The sequence below is a fragment of the Macrobrachium nipponense genome, chromosome 6 (genome assembly GCF_015104395.2).
Source record: "Macrobrachium nipponense isolate FS-2020 chromosome 6, ASM1510439v2, whole genome shotgun sequence".
NCBI lineage: Eukaryota > Metazoa > Arthropoda > Malacostraca > Decapoda > Palaemonidae > Macrobrachium > Macrobrachium nipponense.
In genome coordinates, this window is record NC_061108.1 from 27,169,893 (window position 1) to 27,197,671 (window position 27,779).

Sequence of the window (27,779 nt, forward strand, 5' to 3'; positions counted from 1 at the left end):
CCACCTTGATAGTGCTTACAGGTAACAAAAGAAACAGACTTAAAAACACTGACAGCATCTTTATCATCATCAAAGGTATATAAAACAAAAGGCATTTACTTGGTAAATATACACTTAGCACTGATCACAGTATCATCTACTAAGTTCAACATTAGCCTTAACCTACTATGGCCCCAGAAAAAATAAAGTACATTAGTTACATCAGCACTCAAAAAAATAATAAACTCTTGAGGCAGTACAAAAGACATCAAGTTTTCTCCAAAGTTAGGCAACCATCCAAAAACTTCACCTGATTTTCCAGACACAAGACTTGGCTTACCTTAGCCAACAATTCCAAACATCCTAGAAACACCATAAATTCTCAATTCTCCACCTTGACCTCAGCAAACATTTTCGTACTCTGACACGTTTTTACAAGAATCCCAGGCATAATATACTCTGTGAGATGCTTTCATTCTTCAGCAATCCTACTGCACATGGCATGGTTCTCCCCAGACAAATATTAGGAGTCCCACACTTCTCAGGAACAAGGGATTGGACTCTATTTAACCAACTATGATCATAAAATTCCTGTTATGACAACTTCCCTTTTAAATATATCTATAAGCTCACTTCAACGAACTCTCATTTTCCTACTGTATATTACAGCATATATTCTGCTATGCTTTAAGTACCCAGGGAGCTAGTTTCCTTGCAGCTGGGACAAATGAAATAGGATGCTTCATTATCCCCACTTGCCATTGTTCTTCATTGGTTGTCTTGCTACCTCTCAGAATAGGGGCAAGAGTCATTCTACTCATTTTCCAGGCACAAGCATGATATTTCTCACAGGTAGTCAAGTGAGTACTACCCAATGAACTAAAAGTAATGAAATCACAATTTTGACTTAAATTATATTTTTCCTAACTATACAAACCTGAGGTCCTTTACATATGGAATTACTATTCAGCACCAGCTGGACTGGTTGTAAGATTTCTAACAAGGTATTTCAGTAGTAACTGCTTGTCCGATGGTCGGGAGTCCCGCCCGACTGGAGGTAAACATATCACTTTGCTTTAGGCCCAGGAACAGAGTGAGGGGTGGCACGAGGTGGGACTATGTGTAAAGGACCTCAGGTTTGTATAGTTATGAAAAATACAATTTACTTCCAAAAAACTGTGATTTGTTTCGACACGTAACACAAACCCTAGGTCCTTTACATAAGGAAGACTCACTTATTGGTGGGTGGAATCTGAGTCTTGAGAACAGACTGGTGTTCGCTCAACCTGGGTTCCCTCCCTGGTCGTAAGAGCAAAGGGGGAGAACCTAGTCTCTGTCCAACTGATAGGAGTGTGCACTGCAAGATCAGTGGTCAGACCTCTGAAGCAATTCATAAGGGGGAGGCAAGCGTGCCTCTTATGAATAGCAAGCAAGAACTAGGTCCTACGTAAGAGCCAAATATAAGGTCTTGGGTTTCTCTCTCACTGGTGTCTGCTTCCCCCCTTGTTAGGGAAGATAAACGCTTCTATCCCTAATGAAAGGGATAGAATGGAGCTCGGTCACGTAGCTTACCTGCATCGTCATCCTGTCCAGTGTGGTGACTACCGCTACCCTCTGCCCGCAGGGAGAGGGGAAAAAAAGAGGAGGAAGAGAAGCCAGTCACATTCATTCACTCTCCATTCATGCAGTCTCACAAGGATGAGATGCTACCTTGTCCGGTAAAGGAGCTGGGTAAGCTACACAACTTGTTGAGCAGCCACCACGGGTCCCAAGGAAAAAGCGTGCAAGGACCTGTGGGCAATATCCTGAAGGTAGAAGGAGGTGAAGGTGGTCTGCATGGCCCAAACCCCTGCCTTCAGTACCTGTGCCACGGACAAGTTCTTGCGGAATGCAAGGGTTGGACCAATGCCTCTGACTTCGTGGGCTCTTGGACGAAAGGTACTGGTGTTGGCACTCCTGTCTGAAGCATACGGCTTCTGGATTACCTCACGAAGCCAGAAAGAAACAGTGTTCTTGGACACTTCTTTCTTGGTAACCCCGGTGCTAACGAAGAGGCGTCGACACTCAGGCCTGAGAGTCGAGTTTTCTTCAGATAGCGCCGTAGCACCCTCACAGGACAAAACAACATCTCATCCGCATCATTGTTGGTGAAGCCTTCCAGGGAGGGGATCGTGAAGGACTCGAACCTGGCGTCAGGGACCGAAGGGTTCCGAGTCTTTGCTACGAAGTCCGGGACGAAATAGAGCGTAACTGATCCCCATCCCCTCGAGTGCTTAACATCGAAGGAAAGACACTGGAGTTCTCCTACTCTCTTTGCCAATGGCAGGGCCAGCAGAAAGACAGTCTTGAGGGTCAGACCCCTGTCTCACGACTCTCGGAGCTGCTCGTAGGGTCTGCGAGTCAAGCTCCTAAGGACAAGAGTCACATCCCACCCCGGGGGCCTGAGTTCCGTGGGTGGGCAAGACCTCTCAAAGCTCCTCATTAGGAGTGACATTTCCATGGAAGTGGAAATGTCGACTCCTCGCAGTTTAAGGACTAAATCCAGGGCGGCTCTGTAGCCTTTAACTGCATAGACGGAGAGGAGCTTCTCTTGGCAAAGAAAGACCAGGAAATCCACTACCTGCTGAAGAGTTGCTCTGAGTGGAGAAACCCCCTGTCTAAGACACCAACCACAGAAGACAGACCACTTTCCCTGGTATACTGCTGCAGAGGACTGTCTGAGGTAACCAGCCATCTCTCTTGCTGCTCGGCGAGAAAAGCCTCTTGCTCGCAAGAGATGGTGGATAACTGCCAGCCGTGAAGACAAAGGGACTGAACTGCTTGGTGGTACCGTTCCAAGTGCGGTTGGCACAGTAGGTTGTACCATGTGGGAATCTCTCGCGGTGCCTCGGATACCAAATAGCCTGGTGCCACCAGAATCATCCGAAAATTGCTGGTGATCAACACACTGCTGATCACCTTGCGAATCAGACAGAACGGAGGAATCATCCAAAGATTGCTGGTGATCAACACTGCTGATCACCTTGCGAATCAGGCAGAACGGGGGAATCATCCAAAGATTGCTGGTGATCAACACTCTGCTGATCACCTTGCAAATCAAGCAGAACGGGGGGGAAAGGCATACACTACGAGATTGTCCCGCGGGTGCTGGAACGCGTCCTCTGCAGCTGCCCATGGGTCCAGCACAACTGAGAAGAAAACCTGGAGATTTCTGTTGTGCCGGGTGGCCAACAGATCCACGACTGGACGCCCCCACAGGTTGAAGAGCCTTTCCGCCACGTCTGGATGAAGGGACCACTCGGTTCCTATCACCTGATTCTGGAGGTTGAGCTTGTCTGCCACTACGTTCCTCTTGCCTGTAATGTATCTGGCGGACAGCTCTACTGAGTGAGCTACGGTTCACACGTGCACCTGCATCGTCAACTGATGCAACAGGAGGGACACTAGGCCCCCATTTGTTGACGTATGCCACTACCGTGGTGTTGTCGCTCATCAACACCACTGAGTGTCCCATCAGTCATTCCCTTAACTCTTGGAGTGCGAGGAACGCAGCCTTGAGTTCCAGGAAGTTGATGTGATAGTGCCTGTCGTGATGGTTCCACACTTCTGCAACCAGCAACCCTTCCAGGTGTGCGCCCCAACCCTCAGTTGATGCGTCTGAGAACAGCAGCATCTCCAGAGGGGGAGTGTGCAGGGGCACTCCTATTAAGAGGTTCCTGTCGTCTAGCCACCAAGCCAGGTCCTCCCTTACTTCCGCCGTGAGAGGAACCAGGAAGGATTGTGGATCCCGTGCCTATGACCAGCACTCCTTTAGTCTCCCCTGAAGAGACCGCAGGTAAAGACGCCTGTGAGGGTCTAACTTCTCCAGTGACGACAGGTGACCGATCACGACTTGCCACTGCTGAGCTGACTGTTTCCGTCGAGACAGGAACCGTCTGGCTACCTACCTGAACCTGCTGATCCGCGAGTCTGCAGGGAAGACTTGTGTTGCTACCGTGTCGATCAGCATGCCCAGGTACTTTATCCTCTGCTTGGGCTCGAGATCTGACTTCTCGACATTCACCATGATCGCCAGATCGCCGCATAAGTCGAGGAGTCGATCTCTGTCCTGCAGCAACTGCGAGCGGGAGCTTGCCAGGACTAGCCAATCATCAAGATACCTCATCAGACGTATCCCGACCGAATGGGGCCAAGCTGCCACCAAAGTGAACACTCATGTGAACATCTGTGGGGCGGTTGACAGACCGAAACAAAGTGCCCTGAACTGGTACACCGTCCCGTCAAGATAAAGGGGAGGTACTGCCTGGTGGACTGATGGATGAGCAATGGTGTTGAGATTGGGAGCATGAGAACCTGGAATAGGAGTTAGTGACACAGGAGCAGGAATTTTGTTCTGATGGGACCTAAAATTCTTCTATTGCTTGTCATCCCATTCGCAACATTAAGTACAAGTTATCTCATCCTTACACTTTTAACCCCTACATTTACTACATCTGTTAAGTGGATCATAACAAGATTTAGCTAAACAAGATTTAACTAGATGTGGATCGACAAGATTTAACTGATCTAGTTTTGCATCCATCTACACAAAACCTAACACTCATTTTGCTAGAGTCATACATATTGAAATGAATACGCTATTGCAAAAAAAAATTGATTACTTCACCAAGAACCCCAAATTTATTGATAAAAGACGCTGAAGCAGGCTGTCTTAAACCACCGATGCTGACCGGAAACAGGCAGAAAATAAATTAAAGCTCTCTGCCAGGTTGTTCTCTCTCTCAGCCCCAGTAGTGGGCGGGGCATTGTAACCATACCTGAAACGAAACTAGCACTGCAGCGAATTTGCAAATATTAAGCTGCCGTAGGTAGGAAGCTCTTAGCTATGTAACTATTGGGTAAGTTACTTTTACAAAACTATTATGTTATATAAAATAGAAGTAAGCTTCCCAACTAGCACACAAGAAAGAAGGTATGAAAAAGTTAGAGGCCCAGGGGCAATACAGTTGTAACACATCTGGCACTGCTACCCAAAAGGAGCTATGCTAACCTAAGTCCAAGACACAAGTGACAACTGAAATAGTAGCAACCTTCAAAAACTTTAAAACACAGAATGCACATGATTTAATCTTGCCAAATAGCTCAGAATCCTGAACTGAAGTAAAATCATACTTCACCAAATTAAAAAGCAATTTTAAATATTTCAAGGGCAAAGAAAGGGAAGTATTCTTCAATGCATAAATGGGCTGAGCCTCATATCTTCACTTGGTAAGCAACAATGAGAGAACGTGTACCTGTGAGTAGCCTGCATGCCAGGGTCCTATTCCCCAGATGCTAATTTCTTCAGGTGCTCCTATGTCAGGCTGACAGACAACCGAGATTTCAGATCTCAAGTTCTATCCTGTTTTAAAAGATTTCTTCCGCTTACATTTCTGGATCTAAATGCTACACATCATCCTTAGGACAACCAACGCTCAGCAAAACATCAGTTTTCTACATCTTACTCAAGATGTGATTACAGTTCCTAAATTATAAACAACCTATGCCTTCAAAACAGTTATTTTGAGGCATCCTTTGCTGAAATCTTGAACTTATACTCATCAAAATCAAGATAAAAGTATTCATATATCATGAGAACAGCTGGTCAAACAGGCCTGAAAATGCTTCATAGGAAGAAAAAAAAAGTGAATATTACCCGATATGCACCATTTAAGAGTAGTAGCTGGCAGTTAAGTTCAAAACAAGTATAATGTAAAACCAAACATCAAAAAGGCTTTATATGAATGAATGATAATGGACAATACATATTTACTGAATAATAATAATAGAAGTATCATACTTTAAAAAAATATTTCTGTTTCTAAAATACCAATCCAGATAAATCAGGACTAGAAGGAAGTCTAAGTGTCACTTAAACCCATTCTCATACAAGCACCAATTAAAATTCCTGAGTCAATGTGCATAAATTTAATTTCAAGTACTAATCACATTTTCCTATTAAAACAAACTAACAATGTAATTTTTATTGTATTACCTCACTTTCTTGATATGGAGTACTTTGTTAGGGAAAGTCTACTACAAGTGTATTTTATCCTTGTTAACTGCCTTATTTTAACTGGGTAAAATATTGTTTAGTACTTTTATTGATATTATACCTACATTTATCAGCATACTGTACAGTGCAAGCATATTTCTGCAAATAATGACATTTATGGTCACTATTTCTGCATACAAATGATGTCCAGCTCAACCTGTCTCGTTTCTTTTCTAAATTCTTCCTAAAACAGGTAATGACAGGTACTTAATTCACTATCTCATACTGTACAAGGCAATTCCATCTACAGAAGTAGTTACCAGTCTATAAAATAATTATGCAGAATATTTTTTATTATTCCTAAAAATATGATTGAGTAAATTCCAGTAAAGTAGCAATGCTTAGCTTGAAATAATTCTCATTACAACGCATTCCTCTGCCAAGTAAAAAACCTTAATATCTGATTACTAAAATATTCAGTTTCTTTTTTTTTTTCTTTTTTACTTTGGAAGAATCTGTTATCAGTAAATGAACCTGTTTCCTAACTTGCAACTGTATTTCTCACACAGTCTTTTGGGCAATTCTCAATCATATCTCACCATTTAATGTTACTGCACTGATCTCTATCACTACTGGGTTTGGCTGTATAAACTGATAACAATTATTGTATGTAATGTAGTTTGCAAAGACCACAGGCATGCCTACTATCCTACAAATAATGTCTACTCTCCTAAGATTGCCAGTTTAAGGTGGGGCAGTTATGCTGCAATGAAACTTCAAGTATTGCTTCAGTGTGGGGATACAAGGTAAGAACCTATATGAGACATGTGATAGTAATCACTATATGTATACCTTAGCCCCGTAGAAATCATACATTAAGTTTTTTAGAACATTGTTTCCTATAATGTCCCGATATCCAATGGTAATTTTCTTTTCATCTAGAGTTCATTGGAGCATATTCTTCCTTCTCCATTCCCTCTTCCACAGTAATCCTTGTAATTATTCCCAGACTAGCTAAGTGACTTACAAGTTAAGGTTACTGACAATCTCCTCCTGTATCTGTAATTTTAGCCATCAAGAAATACTGCAGCTAATCATCATTCAAAATAAACTTCAAGAAAATAGTTAGTGCTTAAGTCAAATCTTTGTTAATCCTTATGTCTTGCATGAATGAGTCACAGCCAGGGAGTGTAAGACCTTAAACTATGAAGCTGCTAAAATGGACAGATAAAAAAGAAAGACATTTTAATATTATCCTGCTGATAGACTGAAGGAACCAAAAGTGACTTTCAGCAGGATGATCATGGTTGTATCACAGACAAATAACGTAAAATGTGATTTACTTCCAAAATTAATTTAAGGAACAAAGAAGTTCCCTCATCCAGAAAATAAAGTTAATGAAATTTGCAACATTCAGTTCTAGATAAATGACTTGTAATAAGTAGAGAGAGAGAGAGAGAGAGAGAGAGAGAGAGAGAGAGAGAGAGAGAGAGAGAGAGAGAGAGAGAGAGAGAGAGATATTTGGGTAAAAAAATTATTTATATGCTTTGTGATACAAAACTTCTAGTAACTTGACTGAATTGTATGTAACATTACAGAATACAATTCAATCTATTTCCAGAATAAAATGAATCTGATGAATGCAAACATTATGATCATTAACTCAGGAACTTTAATACCAATAGATATAATTCACAAATCAACCAATACAGTGCACAACTATGGAGAGAATATGCCTTTCTTTCTTTACCATTTCCTCAAGCCGTTTGTGGGAAAATGACATTGACCGAGTCATTCTTGCTCTGGCAAGGAGTATAGCCTGTAAATTTTTAGTGACAAAAAAATTACTTCCTTTGAAAGCACATAAAATTAACCTGCTGGATTAAAATTCTTTGAAACTAGTATCACTTACCTATTCTATTGCACTTAAAAAATATTTTACTTTTAACAAATTTTTTTTCTATTAACCATTTAAGACTATAAGATGTCCCAAAGCTCGCACCATTGTGTATGGAGTATAGCAACACTATTAGTGTGTGATTTAAAATACACTTGTCTGAATGATTAGGTGACGGTTCAAAATTACCATCTTAATTGGTGACTTCTTTGGGGAAAGGAAATATTTCTCAAGAACTAATATGGAAAGCAGCTATACCCAAGAATATATTTAGTGTTTATTTTATAACTAATCAAAACAAATGCTTGAAATGGAAACATTTGCCCTGCTTTGTAATAAAGGAAAATATAATTGCTGATTTTAAAAATAAAATAAAATCTTAAACATTCCATTTTTTACCTTGATTACTTTACACACCCGAGAACTGGGTGTGTGTATTTGTGTGTGAGAGAGAATCTTTGCTAATGTGGTTTAAGGTTTATCAAGACATCTTTTAATATTCTTCCCACTAATTATGAATTACCACAGGAGAAATTATAAATGTTTACAATAAACACTCCTCCCAATAAAATATTTGAAATCTTGAGGGATTTATTTTTCATTTATTCAATATTAATAACTCTGTGCAAAACCACAAATTCTGTTAATACCCCTTAGCACAACCAACACCACAACCTTCAGAAAAATTAAAAACTGATGATTTATGTTGTGCTAAGGATTCTTGAATCAGCAGAATACATATAAAATTAAAATTCTCAAGTTATCTAATGAAAAGAAGAAAAGCTTCACTGGATGCTACACAAAATTGTATTTTTTTTAACTGAATAGACAAATAGAAGAGTACACAACATTATTACTAATGGGTGGCCTAACCACATTACTGGTTCAGATTCCTGATTCTCATATTGCTAGTCAAACAAACATACAGGTAAGTGATAAATAATGATCCACAATGATATAAAGAGAACCAATTGTACATTATGGAATTCAGACGAGACAAAACTACACACATTATCACGGATGAATATACATATTGCACATCAGTTAGGCAAAAAGACTGGGCTTGATATTTGAGCCAAACAAAACATCACTTTACATCTAGTATATATGTGTCTCTCCCCCTTACTAAATCCATCCTACACGGGTATGTACTAGACAATACTAAAGGTTATCTGTGGTATCTGCAGCATCCTTTCAGCCTCAGTTACATCTACCTTACCTGTTTAACATCGTTACCTTATTCTTATTTTTAAACTCCTCCAGAACCCTATGAAGGGTTAGCAATCTGACTGATGTCCCATAAAACTATTGCATAATAATAGTAAAAATCACCTCTTTCTCTCTTTGGAATAAAGAAAAAACATTGAGTAGAATTACTACAAATATTCAACTTGCCTATATGTAACTATACCGCATACACCTACCAGCATGTGCATAAATAAACTGGGAGTATATTTTTTTACCTAATTCACTTTTACGTGGGTAATATTCATGTTGATGAACTTTCAACGTAAGGAGACACTGTACAGTATATATGTACTTTAATGAGTAATATATTTATGCAATAAATTAAAGGTTCAATAAGGCTATGTACTTTAATGAGTAATATATTTAGGTAATAAATTAAATGTTAAATAAGGCTATGTGAATAATCATGTACTATATGATAAGCATTTCATTCAATATGGCTGAAGTGTTAATGGTCAAATAACTGTTGAAATTATACTCTAAAATTCTTTATTTACCTGTTCACTAGCACTTGCACTACGCCTCCTAGTTGCTGCCTCCTCATTGGCTAGTATCATATTCAGATTCTGATAAGTACAAAAATAAAAAAAAACAAATAAATATACTGCACAAACATACCAAGACCCAGTACATAATTAAAATTCTAAATAAGTAAACCAGCCTTAAAATAGTTAAAAATTTCAAACACATGCTGTTTTTGTTTACAAAAATTACAAATATTTCCATATCTCACTTCATGTGAATAATAAACAAAGCTCCTTACTTACCTTAGAAATGAAAGGAACAAAGTGTCTTCTGAAAGGCAGGCGACACTTCAAAAACCACATGGCAATCACATGGTATGCCAGCGATACAATGTAATGGTTAAACTTGAATGGGTTTGTGTAGGGAATGGCAATAGCAAAGATAGACATGTACTGGTCTGACACAAAGCTAGCATACACCTTTGGTAAGTGGAGTAAAGCTGCAAAAAAATATTTTGGCATCAAATAGACAAATACTAATTTCATAAAATGCTGGCAAGATAATTTGTTCAACCATCCTAATGCATACAGCAAAACTGTATAGAATTTCATAATAAACTCAACTAAGCAAGATAACTATTTCAAGTACAAAATTCCTTCTTCCAATTAGATTATTATGAACATATTCAGATTTTTATTAAGAACATATCCAGATTTTACACTGAAGTCTTCAAATACAACAATAATTCATCTATACAGTCACAAAAACTCAATTTTACTGCTGAAATCAGTGGTGGAATTAACTCTTGTATTTATTTCCTATCACTGCCAAGCAATATAACAATGTCGAAAATTGTATTTTTCCTAACTATACAAACCTGAGGTCCTTTAACAATAGGAAGGTACTTAGCGGCAGCTGAACCGGTCGTAAGCTTCGAACAAGGGGGTTCAGTAGTTAACTACTTGTCCGGCAGTTGGCGGTCAGCTCGACTGTGAGGAGAGGAGCCACTTTGCTTTAGGCCCAGAAAATGCAGAGTGAGGGGTGGCATGAGGTGGGACTATGTGTAAAGGACCTCAGGTTTGTATAGTTAGGAAAAATACAATTTTTGACAAATTGTTATTTGTTCCAATACGTATACAAACCCTCAGTCCTTTAACAATAGGAAGACTCACTTATTGGTGGGTGGAATCTGAGTCTTATGAACAGACTGGTGTTCGTCCGACCTTGGTTCCCTCCCTGGTTGTAAGAGCAAAGGGAGGGATCCTAGCCTCTGCCCAGCTAGTCGGGGTGTGCACCGCAGGTGCAGGATCAGTGGCCAGACCTCTGGACCAAATTTATAAGAGGGAGATATACGACCTCTTATAAATAGCAAATAAACAAGAACTAGTTCCTCCTTCAAGAGCCAAGATGAAGTCATGGGTTTGTCACTTGTTGGCTTCCACTCCCCCCCTTGTAGGGAAGTTGTGGATAAACACTCCTATCCCTACTGAATGGAATAGGATGGAGCTCGGTCGTGTAGCTTACCTGTATCTGCTTCCTGTTCAGCGTAGTGATGATCGCAGCCCTCTGCCCACAGTTAGAGGAGGAAGAAAGAAGGAGTAGGAGAAGCCAGTCACACAATTTCACTTGTCCATTCATGCAGTCACACAAGGATGCGATGCTGTTCTGTCTGCTTGGGTGCTGGGCAAGCTACACAACTTGTTGAGCAGCCACCACGGGTCCCAAGGAAAAGGTGTCCAAGGACCAGTGGGTAATATCCCGAAGGTAGAAGGAAGTAAGGTGATTTGGTTGGCTGAAAACCCCTACCTTCAGAACCTGCGCCAAGGAGAAGTTCTTGCGGAACACAAGGGTTGGACCAATACCTCTGACTTCGTGAGCTCTCAGACGAAGGGTACGGGTATCGTCACGATCATCCGCATCATACGCCCTCCTGATCACCTCACGCAGCCAGAAAGAAGGTGTGTTCTTGGAAACCTCTTTCTTGGTAACCCCGGTGCTGACGAAGAGGCGTTGACAATCAGGCCTGAGGTGTCGAGTTCTCTTCAGATAGTGCCGTAGCACCCTCACAGGACAAAGCAGCATCTCATCTGCATCATTATTAGTGAAGTCCTTCAGGGAGGGGATCGTGAAGATTCGAATTGGTCGTCACCCGAAGCATTCTGAGTCTTCGCTACGAAGTTCGGGACGAAATCGAACGTCATGGATCCCCATCCCCTGGAATGCTTAACGTCAAAGGAAAGACCATGAAGTTCCCCTACTCTCTTTGCCTATGCCAGGGCCAGCAGGAAGAGGGTCTTGAGGGTCAGATCCCTGTCTAACTACTCTCGGAGTGGCTCGAAGGGTCTTCGAGTCAAACTCCTAAAGACGAGAGTCACATCCCACCCCAGGGGCCTGAGTTCCCTGGGTGGGCAAGACCTCTCAAAGCTCTTCATAAGGAGGGAGATCTCGAAGGAGGAGATATCCACTCCTCGCAGTTTAAGGACTAGGGCCAGGGCGGCTCTGTATCCTTTAACTGCGGAGACGGAGAGGAGCTTCTCTCGGCGAAGGAAAACGAGAAAATCCGCTACATGCTGAAGAGTGGCTCTGAGAGGTGAGAGACCCCGTCCACAACACCAACCATAGAAGACAGACCACTTTCCCTGGTATACAGCTGCAGAGGACTGTCTGAGGTACCCAGCCATCTCTGTTGCTGCTCGGCAAGAACAGCCTCTTGCTCGCAAGAGATGGTGGATAACAGCCAGCTGTGAAGAGACAGGGACCAAACCGACCGGTGGTACCGTTCTACGTGTGGCTGGGACAGGAGGCTGTGCCAGAGGGGGTATCTCTCTCGGTGCTTCGGCGAGCAGAGCCAGCAAGTCTGGGTACCAAAAGGCCCGAGGCCATTTGGGTGCCACCAGAATCATCCGAAGATTCGGGGTGACCAGCACCCTGCTGATCACCTTGCAAGTCAGACAGAACGAGGGAAAGGCATACACGAAGAGGTTGTCCCACGGGTGTTGAAGAGCGTCCTCTGCAGCTGCCCATGGATCCGGTACAACTGAGTAGAAATCCTAGAGTTTTCTGTTGTGCCGGGTGGCGAACAGATCTACGGCTGGACGCCCCCACAGGTTGAAGAGCCTTTCCGCCATGTCTGGGTAGAGACACCACTCGGTTCCTATCACCTGATCCTAACGGCTGAGCTTGTCTGCTACCACATTCCTCTTGCCTGGAATGTAGCGGGCTGACAGCTCTACAGAGTGTGCCATGGCCCATTCGTGCACCTGCAACATCAACTGATGCAACGGGAAGGACACTAGGACACTAGGCCCCCCGTTTGTTGACGTATGCCACTATAGTGGTGGTGTCGCTCATCAACACCACTGAGTGTGTCACCAGACAATCTTGAAACTCTTGGACAGCAAGAAATGCTGCCTTGAACTCCAGGACGTTGATGTGAAGGAGCTTGTCATGATGATTCCACACACCCACAGCCAGCAACTCCTCCAGGTGTCTGCCCCATCCCTCGGTTGATGCGTCTGAAAACAGCAACATCTCCGGGGGGGAGGTGCAAAGAGGCACTCCTCTTACGAGGTTCCCGTCGTCCAGCCACCAGGCTAGGTCCTGCCTCACCTCCTCCATGAGACATGGGAAAGAAAGGTGGGTCTCTTGTCTATGACTAACACTCCTTTAGTCTCCATTGAAGAGACCGCAGGTGAAGATGCCTGTGAGGGACTAATTTCTCCAGAGACGACAGGTGACCAATCACGACCTGCCACTGCTGAGCTGGCTGCTCCTGTAGGGACAGGAACCGTCCTGCTGCCTCCCTGAACCTGCTGATCCGCGAGTCTGCGGGGAAGACTCTCCCTGCTACCGTATCGATCAGCATGCCCAGGTACTTCATCCTCTGCTTGGGCTCGAGATCTGACTTCTTGTAATTCACTACAATCCCTAGATCGTGGCAGAATTCGAGGAGTCGATCTCTGTTCTGCAGCAACTGCGAGCGGGAGCTCACCAGGACTAACCCTACGCGAGTGTTCACCAGCGTGAACACTCGCGTGAACACCTGTGGGGCGGTAGAGAGACCAAAACAAAGTGCCCTGAACTGGTACACCGTCCCGTCAAGGATGAAGCAGAGGTACTTCCTGGAGGATTGATGGATGGGTATCTGGAAATATGTGTCCTTCAGATCCACAGAAAGCATTGAAGTCATTCTCCCTAATGGAATCGAGCACTGACCGTGCTGTTTCCATCGTGAACCGAGTGGCGTACAAATCGGTTCAAGAGAGAGAGATCTATCAATGGGCGCCAGCCCCCCAGGACTTTTCCACCAGGAAAAGTTGACTGTAGAAGTCCGGCGACTGATCCCTTACAATCTCCACAACTAGTTTGCTCAGCATGGCTTCTACTTCCTGCCAAAGCGCCACGTCCTTGGCCAAACCAGGAACGTACGTCTGTAGATGGACCGGGTTGGAGATGAGGGGTGGCCGAGACTCAAAGGGTAGTAAATATCCCTCCCGAAGGACGTTCACTATCCAGGTCTCTGCTTCGTATAGCGCTGCCACGTTGCCCAATGGCTCTCCAGGCACCCGCCCACTTACGGCAGCAGGTGAGGGGGAAAAGGCTGGTTGCATTTGCTCCTTACATTCGACGAAGGCAGAGTATTTCCTCTCGGTTTCGACAAAGCAATTGTCTTAGCCGCAGAGGAAGCGCTAGCTAAACTCTTGGGCTTAGCCTCAGTCGTTCAAGGTTGCCCAGCCACCTTCAAGACTGCCTGGTGGACTAAATGGTCACTTTCATCAGTGCGCTGTTGTTCCACCGCAGCGTCTACCATCTCTCTGGGGAAGAGAGAGGAGGAACTCCGCACCGGTCCGTTCCAAAGACCCAAGGCCGCCTCTCACCCAGCCGCCCTGGTTACTCAAGTGAGGACAGCGTCCCTACGTCTCAGAACCAGGTTGGCCCACAGGTTAGCCGTCTGGTGGGCCAGGTAGGAGATAGCCCTACCTCCAGACTGGCACAGACTCACGAAAGACGGGTCTCCTTCAGGAGTGATGTCTCCGGAGGAGGCCGTGGCTTTAGACACTGTGAGGGACCACAGGTCTATCCAGGAGACTGCTTGGAATGCTGCCATGGTGGTAGATTCCAAAGCAAGTGCCTCTGCAAGAACCAGAGGTTCTCCGACAGGAGCTGTTGCAGAGACACCCCCGGAGTTAGCCTAGCTAGCTCCGGGTTAACCTGTTTGGGTGGAAGAGGGTCCTCTGATGGCACGTAAAAATGCCTCTGTCGTGGTAGAAGTGGGGGAAGGAGCTTGGACGACCTGCCGGACCGAAGCGAACCCTCCTGTCCAGAGACGAGAGCGTCCCCCTGGCTCAGCACACTGTCGGCCAAGGCTGATCGCGGTAGACCCATCGTCGCCCTGGGTTCCTTTTTGGGCCCCAGAACGACTCCAAACCCGATGTAGGCTTGGAAAGTGGGAGCGGCGATACTTCCCCGAGGTCGTTGTGCTGACGAATCAGCGCAATAACCTCAGCGAATGACCTCTGGATCTCGGGAGTGACCGCGTCCTGCGGAGATGAAAACGGAGCCGGGGCAGTTGCCGAAGCAACAGGGCCTGGCTACACCTGTCCGGAAGGACATGGGGTGGGTGCAGCAACACCACGGGCAGGAACAACAGCGGCAAGAACTGGTACTGGAGCGGCAGCGATCACAGGAACAGGAGGCGGGGCAGGAACCAGCGGCATCCTCTGTAGTGCAGGCAGGTCTAACGGCGAGCTCTTGGGACACCGGCAGTCAGGGGCAGTAGCAAGAGTGGCAAAACCAGGCGGTGGCGTCACAGTGAACCTCTTAACATACGGCAGTGGTGCCTGAACAGCAGCTGTCGGGGTCACCATGGCAACGTGCTGGGTGTAGGCCAGGTGAGGCGGAGTGGCGGAGCAGCGTAGCCAGGCGTGGATACCCTTGAACACACTGTGTCCCCTGGAGCCCCATCGAGTACCAGACCCGGCCGAGATCGTCCCCCGTGGCAGGCAAATCTGAGGAAGAAAGGGTAGTCAGGTTAGTAAGGGGGGGAGAGGTTTCCCCTTCGCTTGGAGTGGGCCAGTTCCCACCCCCGAGCAAACGGATGACCCCGAATACAACTGCACGTCGGGATACCTAGCCCCCTCCTCTACATTCGACTCATCGAGAGAGAAGGAGCGAGAAATCCCCCCCGAAGGGAAAGGAACCATACGAGGGAACTGAGATGGAGCTAAGAAAGAAGACGTGTCCGTAACCAAAGGAGTAACAGGAGATCCCTTCGATGACTCCCTGGCCGGCTTACACGGCTTCTTCCTCCCTCCATAGCACTAACACTGCTCCTCCGACCAAACAATACACACATCACATGGTTCGGTGCGAGAGCATTCTCACCTTCAGCACCGAGTGCATAATTCATGATGATCTACCTCGACAGAGGACCGAAAGACCCCACACTTACGGCCCTCCACACCAGGGCAGAATCTGCGACTGACAGGGGGGCCAGGAGATCTCTCTGGCTCTCGGAAATCCATAATAAATCACAATTCACGATAGTATGAATAATACAAAAAAACACTGTACTTACGTTAACTTTGCACATGCACACTAGTAAGAGAAAGAGAAAAAATCTTCATGATATGAAGAAAACCAAGCATATGACATATACAGCGGGCAGAGAGGTGAGCAACACGTCTATCCACCAGCGCGGCCGAAAGCAAAGTGACTCCTCTCCTCGCAGTCGAGCTGACCGCCAACTGCCACACAAGTAGTTAATTACCGAACCCCCTTGTTCGAAGCTTACAACCAGTCCAGCTGCTGCTAAGTACCTTCCTACTGTTAAAGGACCGAGGGTTTGTATACGTATCGGAACAAATACAATATTTAACTCTCATTAGAAATTTTTTTTTTAAACTTACTGGACAAAAACTCTAAAATAGGTTGAGCATTTTGGACAGTTGCAGTAATTTTGGAAAGATTCAACATAACCTCCCGCAGCAGCTTGATCATAGAATCTCTCATCTCTAGCACACACAGAGTAAGAGCACTAACACACAGTGGTCCAGCACAGCGACTTAGAACTCCTAACTCTAAGCATTTGATGACCTGAAATTATAGAAAAGACATCTTTTACCAAACAGTATTTTCATTATGAGTTAGTAAATAAGTGACACACAATGAACTCTGTTAAATAATTACTGTGATAAATAATTATTATCATGACGAATCTCACCTTTGAATCAAATTTATAAGACTTCAGTAATGAGTATCTAAGAGATTTGCATACTGAGAGGTTATCAGTACAAAGCAAATTTCTCAAAGTACAGTAGTACCTCGAGATACGAAATTAATCGTTCCAAGGCGCCTTTCGTATTATGAGGTTTTCGTATCTTGGACCACCTTTTACATGTAAAATGGCTAATCCATTCCAAGCCCTCCAAAAACACCCCAGTAAATTTCATAATAAAGCTAAATTGACCTATAAACAATGAAATACTACAACAATTTGGACCATTCAATATGTAACTTAATAATAAAAATGCAAAACCTGTAAATAAAGTGTATATTAGTGTACAAGAAATATTATTACTGTAACGTAAAATGTGGAAGCTTACCTTTCGAGTGAGGCTATCTCCGAAAGTGGCGGCAGAGGAGGAGGAGGACAAACGGCAGATACGTACACTTAACTTTACGAAACACATAAAAAAATGTCAGAAAAACAAACTAAACTTTACAAAACACATTAACAAAACTGTAACGCTTAACTTTACAAAAAACTTAAAATAAAATTTATTTTGTCTTTTTTTTATTTTTACATTTCTTTTTACTTTTTTATACTTTACATAATTTCAATTTCTTCACCAATGAATGGATGCCAGTCCGTTTACGGAATTTTTCGAACCACCCATGAGAAGCCTTGAACTCTGGGGTTGCCGTTGATGTCCCCTCTCCGACGTCGTCTTCGGCTTGGGCAATCAAATCGCCGAAAATAGCGCTGGCCTTCTGGCCGATTGCCCTCTCGGTTATCGTATCGCCATCGATTTCTTTGTCCTCGATCCATACAAGAAGCAGCCTTTCCATTTCATTATGCACATGGCTCCTCTTGTTGGACAAAATAGTCACGCCCTTGGAAGGTGTAGCTGCTTTGATGGCTTCCTTCTGCTTTAAGGATGGTGCCTATTGTTGACGGATTTCAGCCGTATTCCTTAGCGATCACACTCAACCGCAAGCCAGCTTCATACTTTTTTATTATCTCCATTTTGGTCTCCATAGAAAGCATTCTCTTCTTTCTGTGAACTTCAGCAACTTTCTTGGGACCCATGACTAATATGTACTGTACATAATTAAGTTACGTATGTAGTACGTATACTAATTAGGTTCTCACAACACGATAAAGTAGCACAACGAAATCACTAACGAACTTACGATACTAAACGAAATCGATGGACCGAACAAATGCCGCATGCGTAGGATAAAGCTTCGGGTGCGAAGTGGCCGAGTGAAGGCACGCCACCAAGTAAGATGCATGATGGGAGGGATGCTGTCCAATAGGAGAGAAGGATCTCCTGGCTTGGCTAGCATCAGGAACCAATGGGAGAGCAGGAGGATGGTGGAGAGTCTACTAGAACTAAGATGGCGGCGCGAGTTTCAAAATTGTTATCGGGCAAATCTCGGACTTTCAGAAACCTTTCGTATCTTGAAAACTTTTCGTATGTAGAGCACTAAAATTTTTCGTGTCAGCTTTCGTATCTTGAGTTTTTCGTAAGTTGAGCCTTTCGTATCTCGAGGTACCACTGTAGTTGGACAGCTGGGCAAGAAGAGATAATAGGGAGGGAATGTAAAGATAGCACAATGCAGCTGATGGAACTGAAAATTCCAGTGCATTTCTAAGTCCTTCCTTGTGGACTGGACTTTATTTGTCTTTAATGAGCAATATATTTGGCATCTGAAACAGATAAAACAGGTGCTTAGTATATTAACAATGAAGTTATGTCAACTCACTAACCTAGCATGTAATCAATTTTTCATTTTGTTATTTGGGTTTTATGGTTTAATGTGATGAAACTTCAACAAGAGAGAGTGTACTTTCTGCAAGTTGTGATGTAGTTTTGTGTTTTCTCTTTATTTACTTAAAAGTGAAAGTGTGTAGTATATATGTGGAAGAAAGATATTATGTTTTGTTCTATGTTTTTAGCTGTGAAAAGTGTTGTTTGGTTGTTTAGTGTGTTAGATTGTAAGTATATATGCAATAATGCTCAAGTATTGGTCGTCAGTTGTTTGTTGGTTCAGTTGTTAGTCAAACGTTTGCTGTTGGTCAATGACGGTCAGTCAGTCAGTCTTGTCACAGTTTGACGCAGTGTAGTTGTACTTGGGAATGACTCAGAAGATTCAGCCATAGTTGTTGGTACCTTCAGATTCACTTAAGTATTCCCTTTCCTTTAAAGCCATTTTAGGGAGATTTCCTTTGGTAAGGTATGCTGTATGCACACTGTAGGATAAGGAGAATTTCTTGGAGTGTTCTTTAAATGTGGTTTACGAAGTGAAGATTGTGCTCATGCCAATCTCAATAACAATTCAGGCTAAGGATACTGACTATGTCAAGTGAAATAATATAAGATTGTACTATCTATTTTTTGGATAATAAACACAACACCATATGGTTTTGACTGTGAGTTAGAATAATATAGTTAAAGTAATCTTGGTGTTGTAGCATAAAACTCTGGATAGGATTTGGTTAGTACATTTCAAATCGTTTAGGCTATACGATCATGTAATGATTTGCAATGCTATGTTTATTCTGAACAAGTCGGAATATAATGTGTGCTTTTTAGTTCAAGTGTCTCTAACAGATCAAACATAAGAATATTGAAGTTCTGAAAACAGAGATAAATTTGCTTCTTACTTTTAGTGTAACATAATTCTCAATACATCTGACACCTTCATCATATACAAGTGCTTCAATATTTTATATCCTGAGCTCCTGAAACAAAATCATTTGAAATTCACACAGTCACAACATGCATGATTTGAGAAAACAAATTCTATCATCAAATTTTCATATCAAGTTGTAGATGAGTGTGAGCTAGTCATTATGCCTATACAGTGTTCCCCAAAAAGCTAGAACCCGTGAAAAGTTGAAACCCTATAAAAATGCTTAAAACTGCCTATTTTGTTAGTTAAAACTCACAAAGACCAAACTAAAAATTTTTATAACTGGTTTTTTTAATTGGTTTTAACAAAATCACAATATTTAGAAGTAAATTGTATTTTTCCTAACTATACAAACCTGAGGTCCTTTACATAAGGAATTACTATTCGGCGCCAGCTGGATTGGTCATAAGATTTACTAACACGATAGTTCGGCAGTAACTGCTTGTCTGATGGTCGGGAGTCCCGCCCGACTGGAGGTAAAGGTATCACTTTGCTTTAGGCCCAGGAACAGAGTGAGGGGTGGCATGAGGTGGGACTGTGTAAAGGACCTCGGGTTTGTATAGTTAGGAAAAATACAATTCACTTCCAAAAATAGTGATTTGTTCTGACACGTAACACACACCCCCGGTCCTTTACATAAGGAAGACTCATTTATTGGTGGGTGGAATCTGAGTCTTATGAACAGACTGGTGTTCGCCCAACCTGGGTTCCCTCCCTGGTCGTAAGAGCAAAGGGAGGGAATCTAGCCTCTATCCAACTGATTGGAGTGCACACTGATAGATCAGTGGTCAAACCTCTGGACCAATTCATAAGAGGCAGGCAAGCATACCTCTGATGAATAGTAAGCAAAAACTAGGTCCTATGTAAGAGACAAATAAAAAGTATTGGGTTTGTCTCTCACTGGTGTCGAGTTCCCCCCTTGATAGGGAGGGGATGGATAAACGCTTCTATCCCTAATGAAAGGGAATGGAGCTTGGTTACATAGCTTACCTGCATCGCCGTCCTGTCCAGCGTGGTGACGACTGCTACCATCTGCCCGCAGGGAGAGGGAAAAAAAGAGGAGGAAGAGAAGCCAGTCTCACACTCATTCACTCTCCATTCATGCAGTCTCACAAGGATGAGATGCTACCTTGTCCTGTAAAGGAGCTGGGTAAGCTACACAACTTGTTAAGCAGCCACCATGGGTCCCAAGGAAAATGTGTCCAAGGACCTGTGGGCAATATCCCAAAGGTAGAAGGAGGTGAAGGTGGTCTGGTTGGCCCAAACCCCTGCCTTCAGTTCCTGTGCCCCGGACAAGTTCTTACAGAATGCAAGGGTTGGACCAATGCCCCTGACTTCGTGGGCTCTTGGACGAAGGGTACTGGTGTCCGCAATCCTGTCGGAGTCGTACGCCTTCCGGATTACCTCACAAAGCCAGAAAGAAACAGTGCTCTTGGAGACTTCTTTCTTGGTCACCCCGGTGCTAACGAAGAGGCATCGACACTCGGGCCTGAGGTGTCGAGTTTTCTTCAGATAGCACTGTAGCACCCTCATAGGACAAAGCAGCATCTCATCCGCATCATTATCAGTGAAGTATTCCACGGAGGGGACCGTAAAGGACTTGAACCTGGCGTCAGAGACCGAAGGGTTCCGAGTGTTCGCTACGAAATCCGGGACAAAATTGAGCATAACTGATCCCCATCCCCTCGAGTGTTTAACATCGAAGGAAAGACCGTAGAGTTCTACCACTCTCTTTGCCGATGCCAGGGCCAGCAGAAAGACGGTCTTGAGGGTCAGATCCTTCTATGACAACTATTGTAGTGGCTTGTAGGTTCTGCAAGTCAAGCTCATAAGGACAAGAGTCACATCCCATACTGAGGGCCCGAGGTCCCTGGGTGGGCAAGATTTCTCGAAGCTCCCCATTAGGAGTGACATTTCCATGGAGGTGGAAATATAGACTCCTCACAGTTTAAGGACTAAATCCAGGGCAGCTCTGTAGCCTTTAACTGCATAGATGGAGAGGAGCTTCTCTCAGCGAAGAAAGACGAGGAAATCCGCTACCTGCTGAAGAGTGGCTCTGAGCGGAGAGAGACCCTGTCTACGACACCAAACACAGAAGATGGACCACTTTGCCTGGTATACTGCTGCAGAGGACTGTCTGAGGTAACCAGCCATCTCTGTTGCTGCTCGTAGAGAAAAGCCTCTTGCTCGCAAGAGATGGTGGATAACCGCCAGCCGTGAAGACACAGGGAATGAACTGCCTGGTATTACCGTTCTACATGCGGTTGGCACAGCAGGTTGTACCATGGGGGAATCTCTCGTGGTGCCTCCAAGAGAAGAGCCAGCAGGTACAGATATCAAATGGTGGGTGCCACCAGAATCCTCCGAAGTTTGCTGGTGATCAGCACCCTGCTGATCACCTTGCGAATCAGGCAGAACGGGGGAAAGGTGTAAACTATAAGGTTGTCGCATGGATGTTGGAACGCGTCCTCTGCAGCTGCCCATGGGTCCGGCACAACTGAGAAGAAAACCTGAAGTTTTCTGGTGCGCTGGGTGGCAAAATAGATCCACTACTGGATGCCCCCATAGGTCGAAGAGCCTTTCAACCAAGTCTGGGTGTAGAGACCATTCAGTCCCAATCACCTGATTCTGGCGGCTGAACTTGTCTGCCACTACGTTCCTCTTGCCTGGAATGTATCTGGCTGACAGCTCTACTGAGTGAGCTACGGCTCACACGTGCACCTGCATCGTCAACTGGTGCAACAGGAGGGACACTAGGCCCCCCTGTTTGTTGACGTATGCCATTACCGTGGTGCTGTTGCTCATCAACACCACTGAGTGTTCTATCAGTCGTTCCCTTAACTCTTGGAGTGCGAGGAACGCAGCCTTGAGTTCCAGGAAGTTGATGTGAAAGTGCCTGTCGCGATGGTTCCACACTCCTGCAACCAGCAACTCTTCCAGGTGCGCGCCCCAACCCTCGGTCGATGCGTCTGAGAACAGCAGCATCTCCAGAGGGGGAGTGTGCAGGGGCATACCTATCAAGAGGTTCCTGTCATCTAGCCACCAGGCCAGGTCCTCCCTTACTTCCTCTGTGAGAGGAACCAGGAAGAATTGTGGACCCCGTTCCTGTGACCAACACTCCTTAAGTCTCCACTGGAGAGACCGCAGGTGAAGATGCCCGTGAGGGACTAACTTCTCTAGTGACGACAGGTGACCGATCACGACTTGCCATTGCTGGGCTGACTGTTCCTGTCGTGATAGGAATCGTCTGGCTGCCTCCCTGAACCTGCTGTTCCGCAAGTCTGGGGGGGAAGACTCGTGCTGCTACCGTATCGATCAGCATGCCCAGGTACTTTATCCTATGCTTGGATTCGAGATCTGACTTCTCGACATTTACCACGATCCCCAGATCGTGGCATAAGTCAAGGAGTCGATCTCTGTCCTGTAGCAACTGCGAGCGGGAGCTCGCCATGACCAGCCAATCGTCGAGATACCTGATCAGACATATCCCGACCAAGTGGGACCAAGCCGACACCAGTGAACAACACTCGCGTGAACACCTGTGGGGCCATTGAAAAACCGAAACAGTGCCCTGAATTGGTACACCGTCCCATCGAGGATAAAGCGGAGGTACTTCCTGGAGGACTGATGGATGGGTATTTGAAAATATGCATCATTCAGGTCCATTGAAAGCAGGAAATCGTTCTCCCTGATGGAAGCGAGTACTGAGCATGCTGTTTCCATTGTGAACCAAGTTTGGTGAACGAATCGGTTCAGGGGAGAGAGAGATCTATCACCAGTCTCCAGTCCCCCGTAAACTTCTCCACCAGGAAAAGTCGGCTGTAGAAACCAGGTGACTGATCTCGCACGATCTCCACAGCGCGTTTGCTCAGCATGTTCTTGGCTTCTTTCAATGCTACATCCCTGGCAGAACCAGGGACGTACGTCTGAAGGTGGACCGGGAGTGAAGTGAGGGGTGGCCTTGATTTGAAGGGCAGTAGATATCCCTCCTGAACAACATCCACTACCCAGGTCTCGGCTCCGTAGCGCTGCCAAGTTGCCCAATGGCTCGCCAGGCAACCCCCACTTCCGGCAGCAGGTGAGGGGGAACACCGTCCCTAGTGTTTCCCTCTCTTCGCCTTCCGCTTAGCCGGTCTCCCACGGAGAAGGAGGCTTGGGAGGAGGGCTGACGCTCACTCCTCGAAGTGAAAGAGGAAGGCTGGGTCTTTCATCGCACTGACCTCTACTGACCTCTTGGGAGCGGAGGAGGAGCTAGCCAAGCTTCGAGGCTTGGCTGCAGTTGCTTGAGACTGCCTGGTGTACTAGGCGGACACTGTCCTCAGTTCTCTGCTTTTCCACTACAGTGTCCGCCATCTCTCTGGGGAAGAGAGAGGAGGAACCCAGCAATGGTCTGTTACGTAGATCCAGTGTTACCTCTCAACTGGCCACTCTGGTTACCCGAGCCAGGACTGAGTCCCGTCGTCTCAGGACCAGGTTGGCCCACAATTTGGCCGTCTGATGGGTGAGGTAGGAGATGGCCCTACCTCCAGACTGGCACAGTCTCCCGAATGCCAAGTCTTCCTCCGGAATGATAGCTCCCAAGGAGGCTGCGACTCTGGATACTGTGAGGGACTACAGATCCAGCCAGGAGACGGCCTGGAAAGCTGCCATGGCAGTCGCTTCCAGGGCCGATGCCTCTTGCTTTGAGAACCAGAGGTTCTTGGACAGCAGGCGATGAAGAGGCACTCCCGGAGTTAGCCTAGCTATCTCCGGATCAACCTGCTTGGTCGGCAATGGGTCTACTGAAGGCACGTAGAAACGCTGCTGGCGAGGCAGAGGAGGGGGAAGCAGCTTGTTCGATATGCTGGATCTGAGCGAATCCTCCTGTCCGGAGATGAGTGTTCACCTGGTCCAGCACATCATCGGCCAAAGTGGACCGGGGTAAACCCACCGTCGCTCTGGGTTCCTTTTCGGGTCCCAAGAACGACTCTAACCTCAATGGAAGGTCAGAGGGAGTAACCACTGATCCTTCCCCGAGGTCACTGTGCTGACGAATCAGCGCAATGACCTCTGCAAAGGACCTCTGTATCTCGGGGGTGATCGCATCCTGAGGCGATGTGACCGTCAAATCCATCCAGCCCAATCACCTCTCGAGACACTCTTCCTTCAGGAGGATGAACCTCGCCAGACCCATCATGGTCTCCTCCAACCACTTGCGCGTACGATCTGCTAGGTCCAAGGACCGAGCCAGGATCGTAGTCTCTTGTGTCGGGACCGTAAGGAGCACACTCCTCGCGGTCACCCCTGCTCGCCTCGCTCCTCCCAGTGTAGCCCGAGGAGGTTGAAGGGACAGGTGAGGAAGACATGACGCTCCTGCCCTGCCTACCAGTAGAGCTGGTGGGCTAGGAGGACTGCAGGCGATCGCCAACCTGCGGTGGCAATTGAGCTGCAGGTCTGGACCAGCGGTCTCCGTGTGAAAAAGCGCTGGACCGAGGATGGTAGCATCGATCTTGTGTGTCAGGAGAGCTGCTACCAATCATACAAGCCGTACGGTCCCAATGGAAGCGACGGTTGGGTGACTGGTAGTGTCCACAGACGCGGTGAGAGCAAGCACTGTCCTCTCGACACCCCACGGTACCAGGGTGACCGGGGGACCTCTTCCCAGCCTCGACACGTGAACGGTTTGGTGGGACCATCATGTCAACCCTGGGAACCGGGAGATCACCACGAAAGCGATCGCCAGCCTGACGAGTCACTTGAGCGACTCTTGCCAGCCTTCCGTTCTGTGCCTGGGTCCTGACAGTGAGAGTGCTCAACGGTCTGGACCTTGGCTGCACGGTCACCCGTAGGTGACCGTACACTCGGTGGCGCTCGCGAGAAAGTGGCCGAGACGGTTCCCGGTCCGGAGGCAGAACCTCTGGAGCCGGGAGCAGAGGTACCAGCGGTAGTCGGTACCCCTACGGTACCCGTCGTCTTCTTCCCTGAGGAAGGAGAGACAGACCACATTCCCAGAGGAACTGGAGGACCAGTGGAAGACCCACCTGACCCTTAGAGGTCTCTGTGCGAGACTTCTTGGGGGGGGGGGGGGGGGCGAGGCCACCTTTTTCTTCTTTCTCGGCTGGGGGGCCTTGTAAGTCAAAGGGGAAGAGGCGGCAGAAGATGACAACGAAGACAACGATGGAGAAGACGAAGACACCTTCCTCTTCTTTCTGGACTACTACTTCGCCAGCTTCTTCAGGACAACCGACAGGTCCTCCATCCAGGATGGAGCTGGGGCAGTTGCGGTAGCAACACGGCCCAACTCCACCTGTCTGGAGGGACCTGCGGGACCAGCAGCACTTCCACAGGCAGGTTCGGAAACAGCAGGCACAGCAACAGCTACCGGAGAATGGTTTAGAGGGGAGCTCTTCGGGCACTCGAAGTCGGGGTGGGGCGAGGACAGCAAACCCAGGCAATGGAGGAACCATCTCTTTCCGGGGCACTTACGGCAGCAGGCCTTGTACTGCGGCCGAAGGGGTTACTGTAGTGATGTGCTGTGTATACACCAGGTGCAGAGGTGCAGCATACCCTGGTGTAGAGACTGTGGTGGTAGTCCTCTTCTCCACCCCGTGAGTAACAGGCCACAGCTAGGTGTTGGATCAGCCCCTAGATACTCAGAGTGCCCAGAAGACTCAGCGATCGCCACACCTGCCGAAGATCTCCACTCGCAAAGGCAGATACACCTGGGGAAGCAACAGTCGGGTTAATGGGGGGGGGGGTTTCCTGTTCGCTCAGAGGGGGAAAGATCCCGCCTTGAATGGACAGAAGACCCCCAGTACAACTCCAGGTCGGGGTGTCACGCTCTTTCCTCTGCGCTTGACAAATCGAGCGAAGAGGCGGAGCGGGACACATCCCCCGAAGGGGAGAGAGCCATCTGCGGGAGTTGGCTAGGAAGGAGAAAGGAAGACGATGTGTCTGTCACCAGAGGTGTCGAGGGAGAGCTTTCTGACGACACCTTGGCGACTTTACGTGGCTTCCTCCTCTTCTCATACAGCTCCCACTGCTCCTCCGACCAGGAGGCACAATGATCACAGGGTACGGCCTGAGAACATTCACACCCTCGGCACCAAGTACACAATGGATGAGGGTCCACAGCATCACTGGACCGGAATGCCCCACACTTGCGGCCTCCCACTCGAGGGCGCACACTCCGGTTGGATGGGGGGCAAGGGGGCTTCTCCACTTCGTGGGACTGCATGGTATCCAGTGATGCAATTCCACACAAAAATAACAAAAATAATGAATAGAGTACTTACAGTTCCATACACACAAGTATTCACACGAAAAAGGCAGAAGTAAGCAGCTTTAAGGTTGTCTACAATATCTCATGACAGAGGCAGGCAGAGGCGAGCACACGTCTTCACCTGACGGCGGTCGAAAGCAGTGATATGTTTACCTCCAGTCGGGCGGGACTCGCGACCATCAGACAAGCAGTTACTGCCGAACTACCTTGTTAGTAAATCTTATGACCGGTCCAGCTGGCACTGAATAGTAATTCCTTATGTAAAGGACCGAGGGTTTGTATTACGTGTCGGAACAAACATTCATTCAAAATTATATTGATAAAAAAACAGGAATTTGTAGATATTTCTCATAGAAAAATACCGCAAACAGGTGAATTTTTGGCAAATAATGGAGGTATATGTCCCAGAGAGAAATCTGTGAATACATGAGTCTGCAAATCCAGAGTCCATGAATACGGGGGGTTCACTGCATTACTTACCAAATTAAAAAGCTGTCACACAGACTAAAAGCCACTACAAGGTACATCACTATCCTTGCTGATTTAGTAATAAAAAATAATGAACTTCTTGGAAGCAGCTTATTAGAACTTAATATCAACAATGAAAGATGACTTAATTCAAAGTTATTGCCTTACATGCACACCTGAATACCTCACGCCCAAGGCTATACTGATCAAAGAATAAGGTTGTACTTTGATAACTGCTATTGTTACTACTAATACATACTTAAGAAATTCTGTTGTACTTAAGGCCTTTTGTCTTCCTAAGCAATCTAACCATTGTCACTGCCAAGTTTTTTGGAAAAATGAATTACTAAAATGCTACACTGAGTGTGATACATGTTACTTTATGCCTTGAACTTGTCAAAAGAAAAACAATAATCATTCCAAAATATCTCTTAAAACTATGAAAGCATCTGGCAATCCTTTACAAATATTTTGAAGTTTTTGCAAATCAGAATTTTAATTTTTTA

The 27,779-nt window shown here is 45.9% G+C and overlaps 1 protein-coding gene across 1 annotated transcript in view; it reads right to left on the reverse strand.

The window, feature by feature from the left end:
• Window positions 1-27,779, reverse strand: part of LOC135216470 (tuberin-like) — a 299,405-nt gene that overhangs the window by 239,471 nt on the left and 32,155 nt on the right. The window contains exons 7-10 of the mRNA XM_064251839.1: window positions 16,532-16,718; window positions 9,926-10,122; window positions 9,656-9,724; window positions 7,764-7,832 (exon numbers count right to left, since the gene is read on the reverse strand). Coding sequence (XP_064107909.1) covers window positions 7,764-7,832; window positions 9,656-9,724; window positions 9,926-10,122; window positions 16,532-16,718 — 522 coding nt within the window. The remainder of the gene's footprint in view (window positions 1-7,763; window positions 7,833-9,655; window positions 9,725-9,925; window positions 10,123-16,531; window positions 16,719-27,779) is intronic.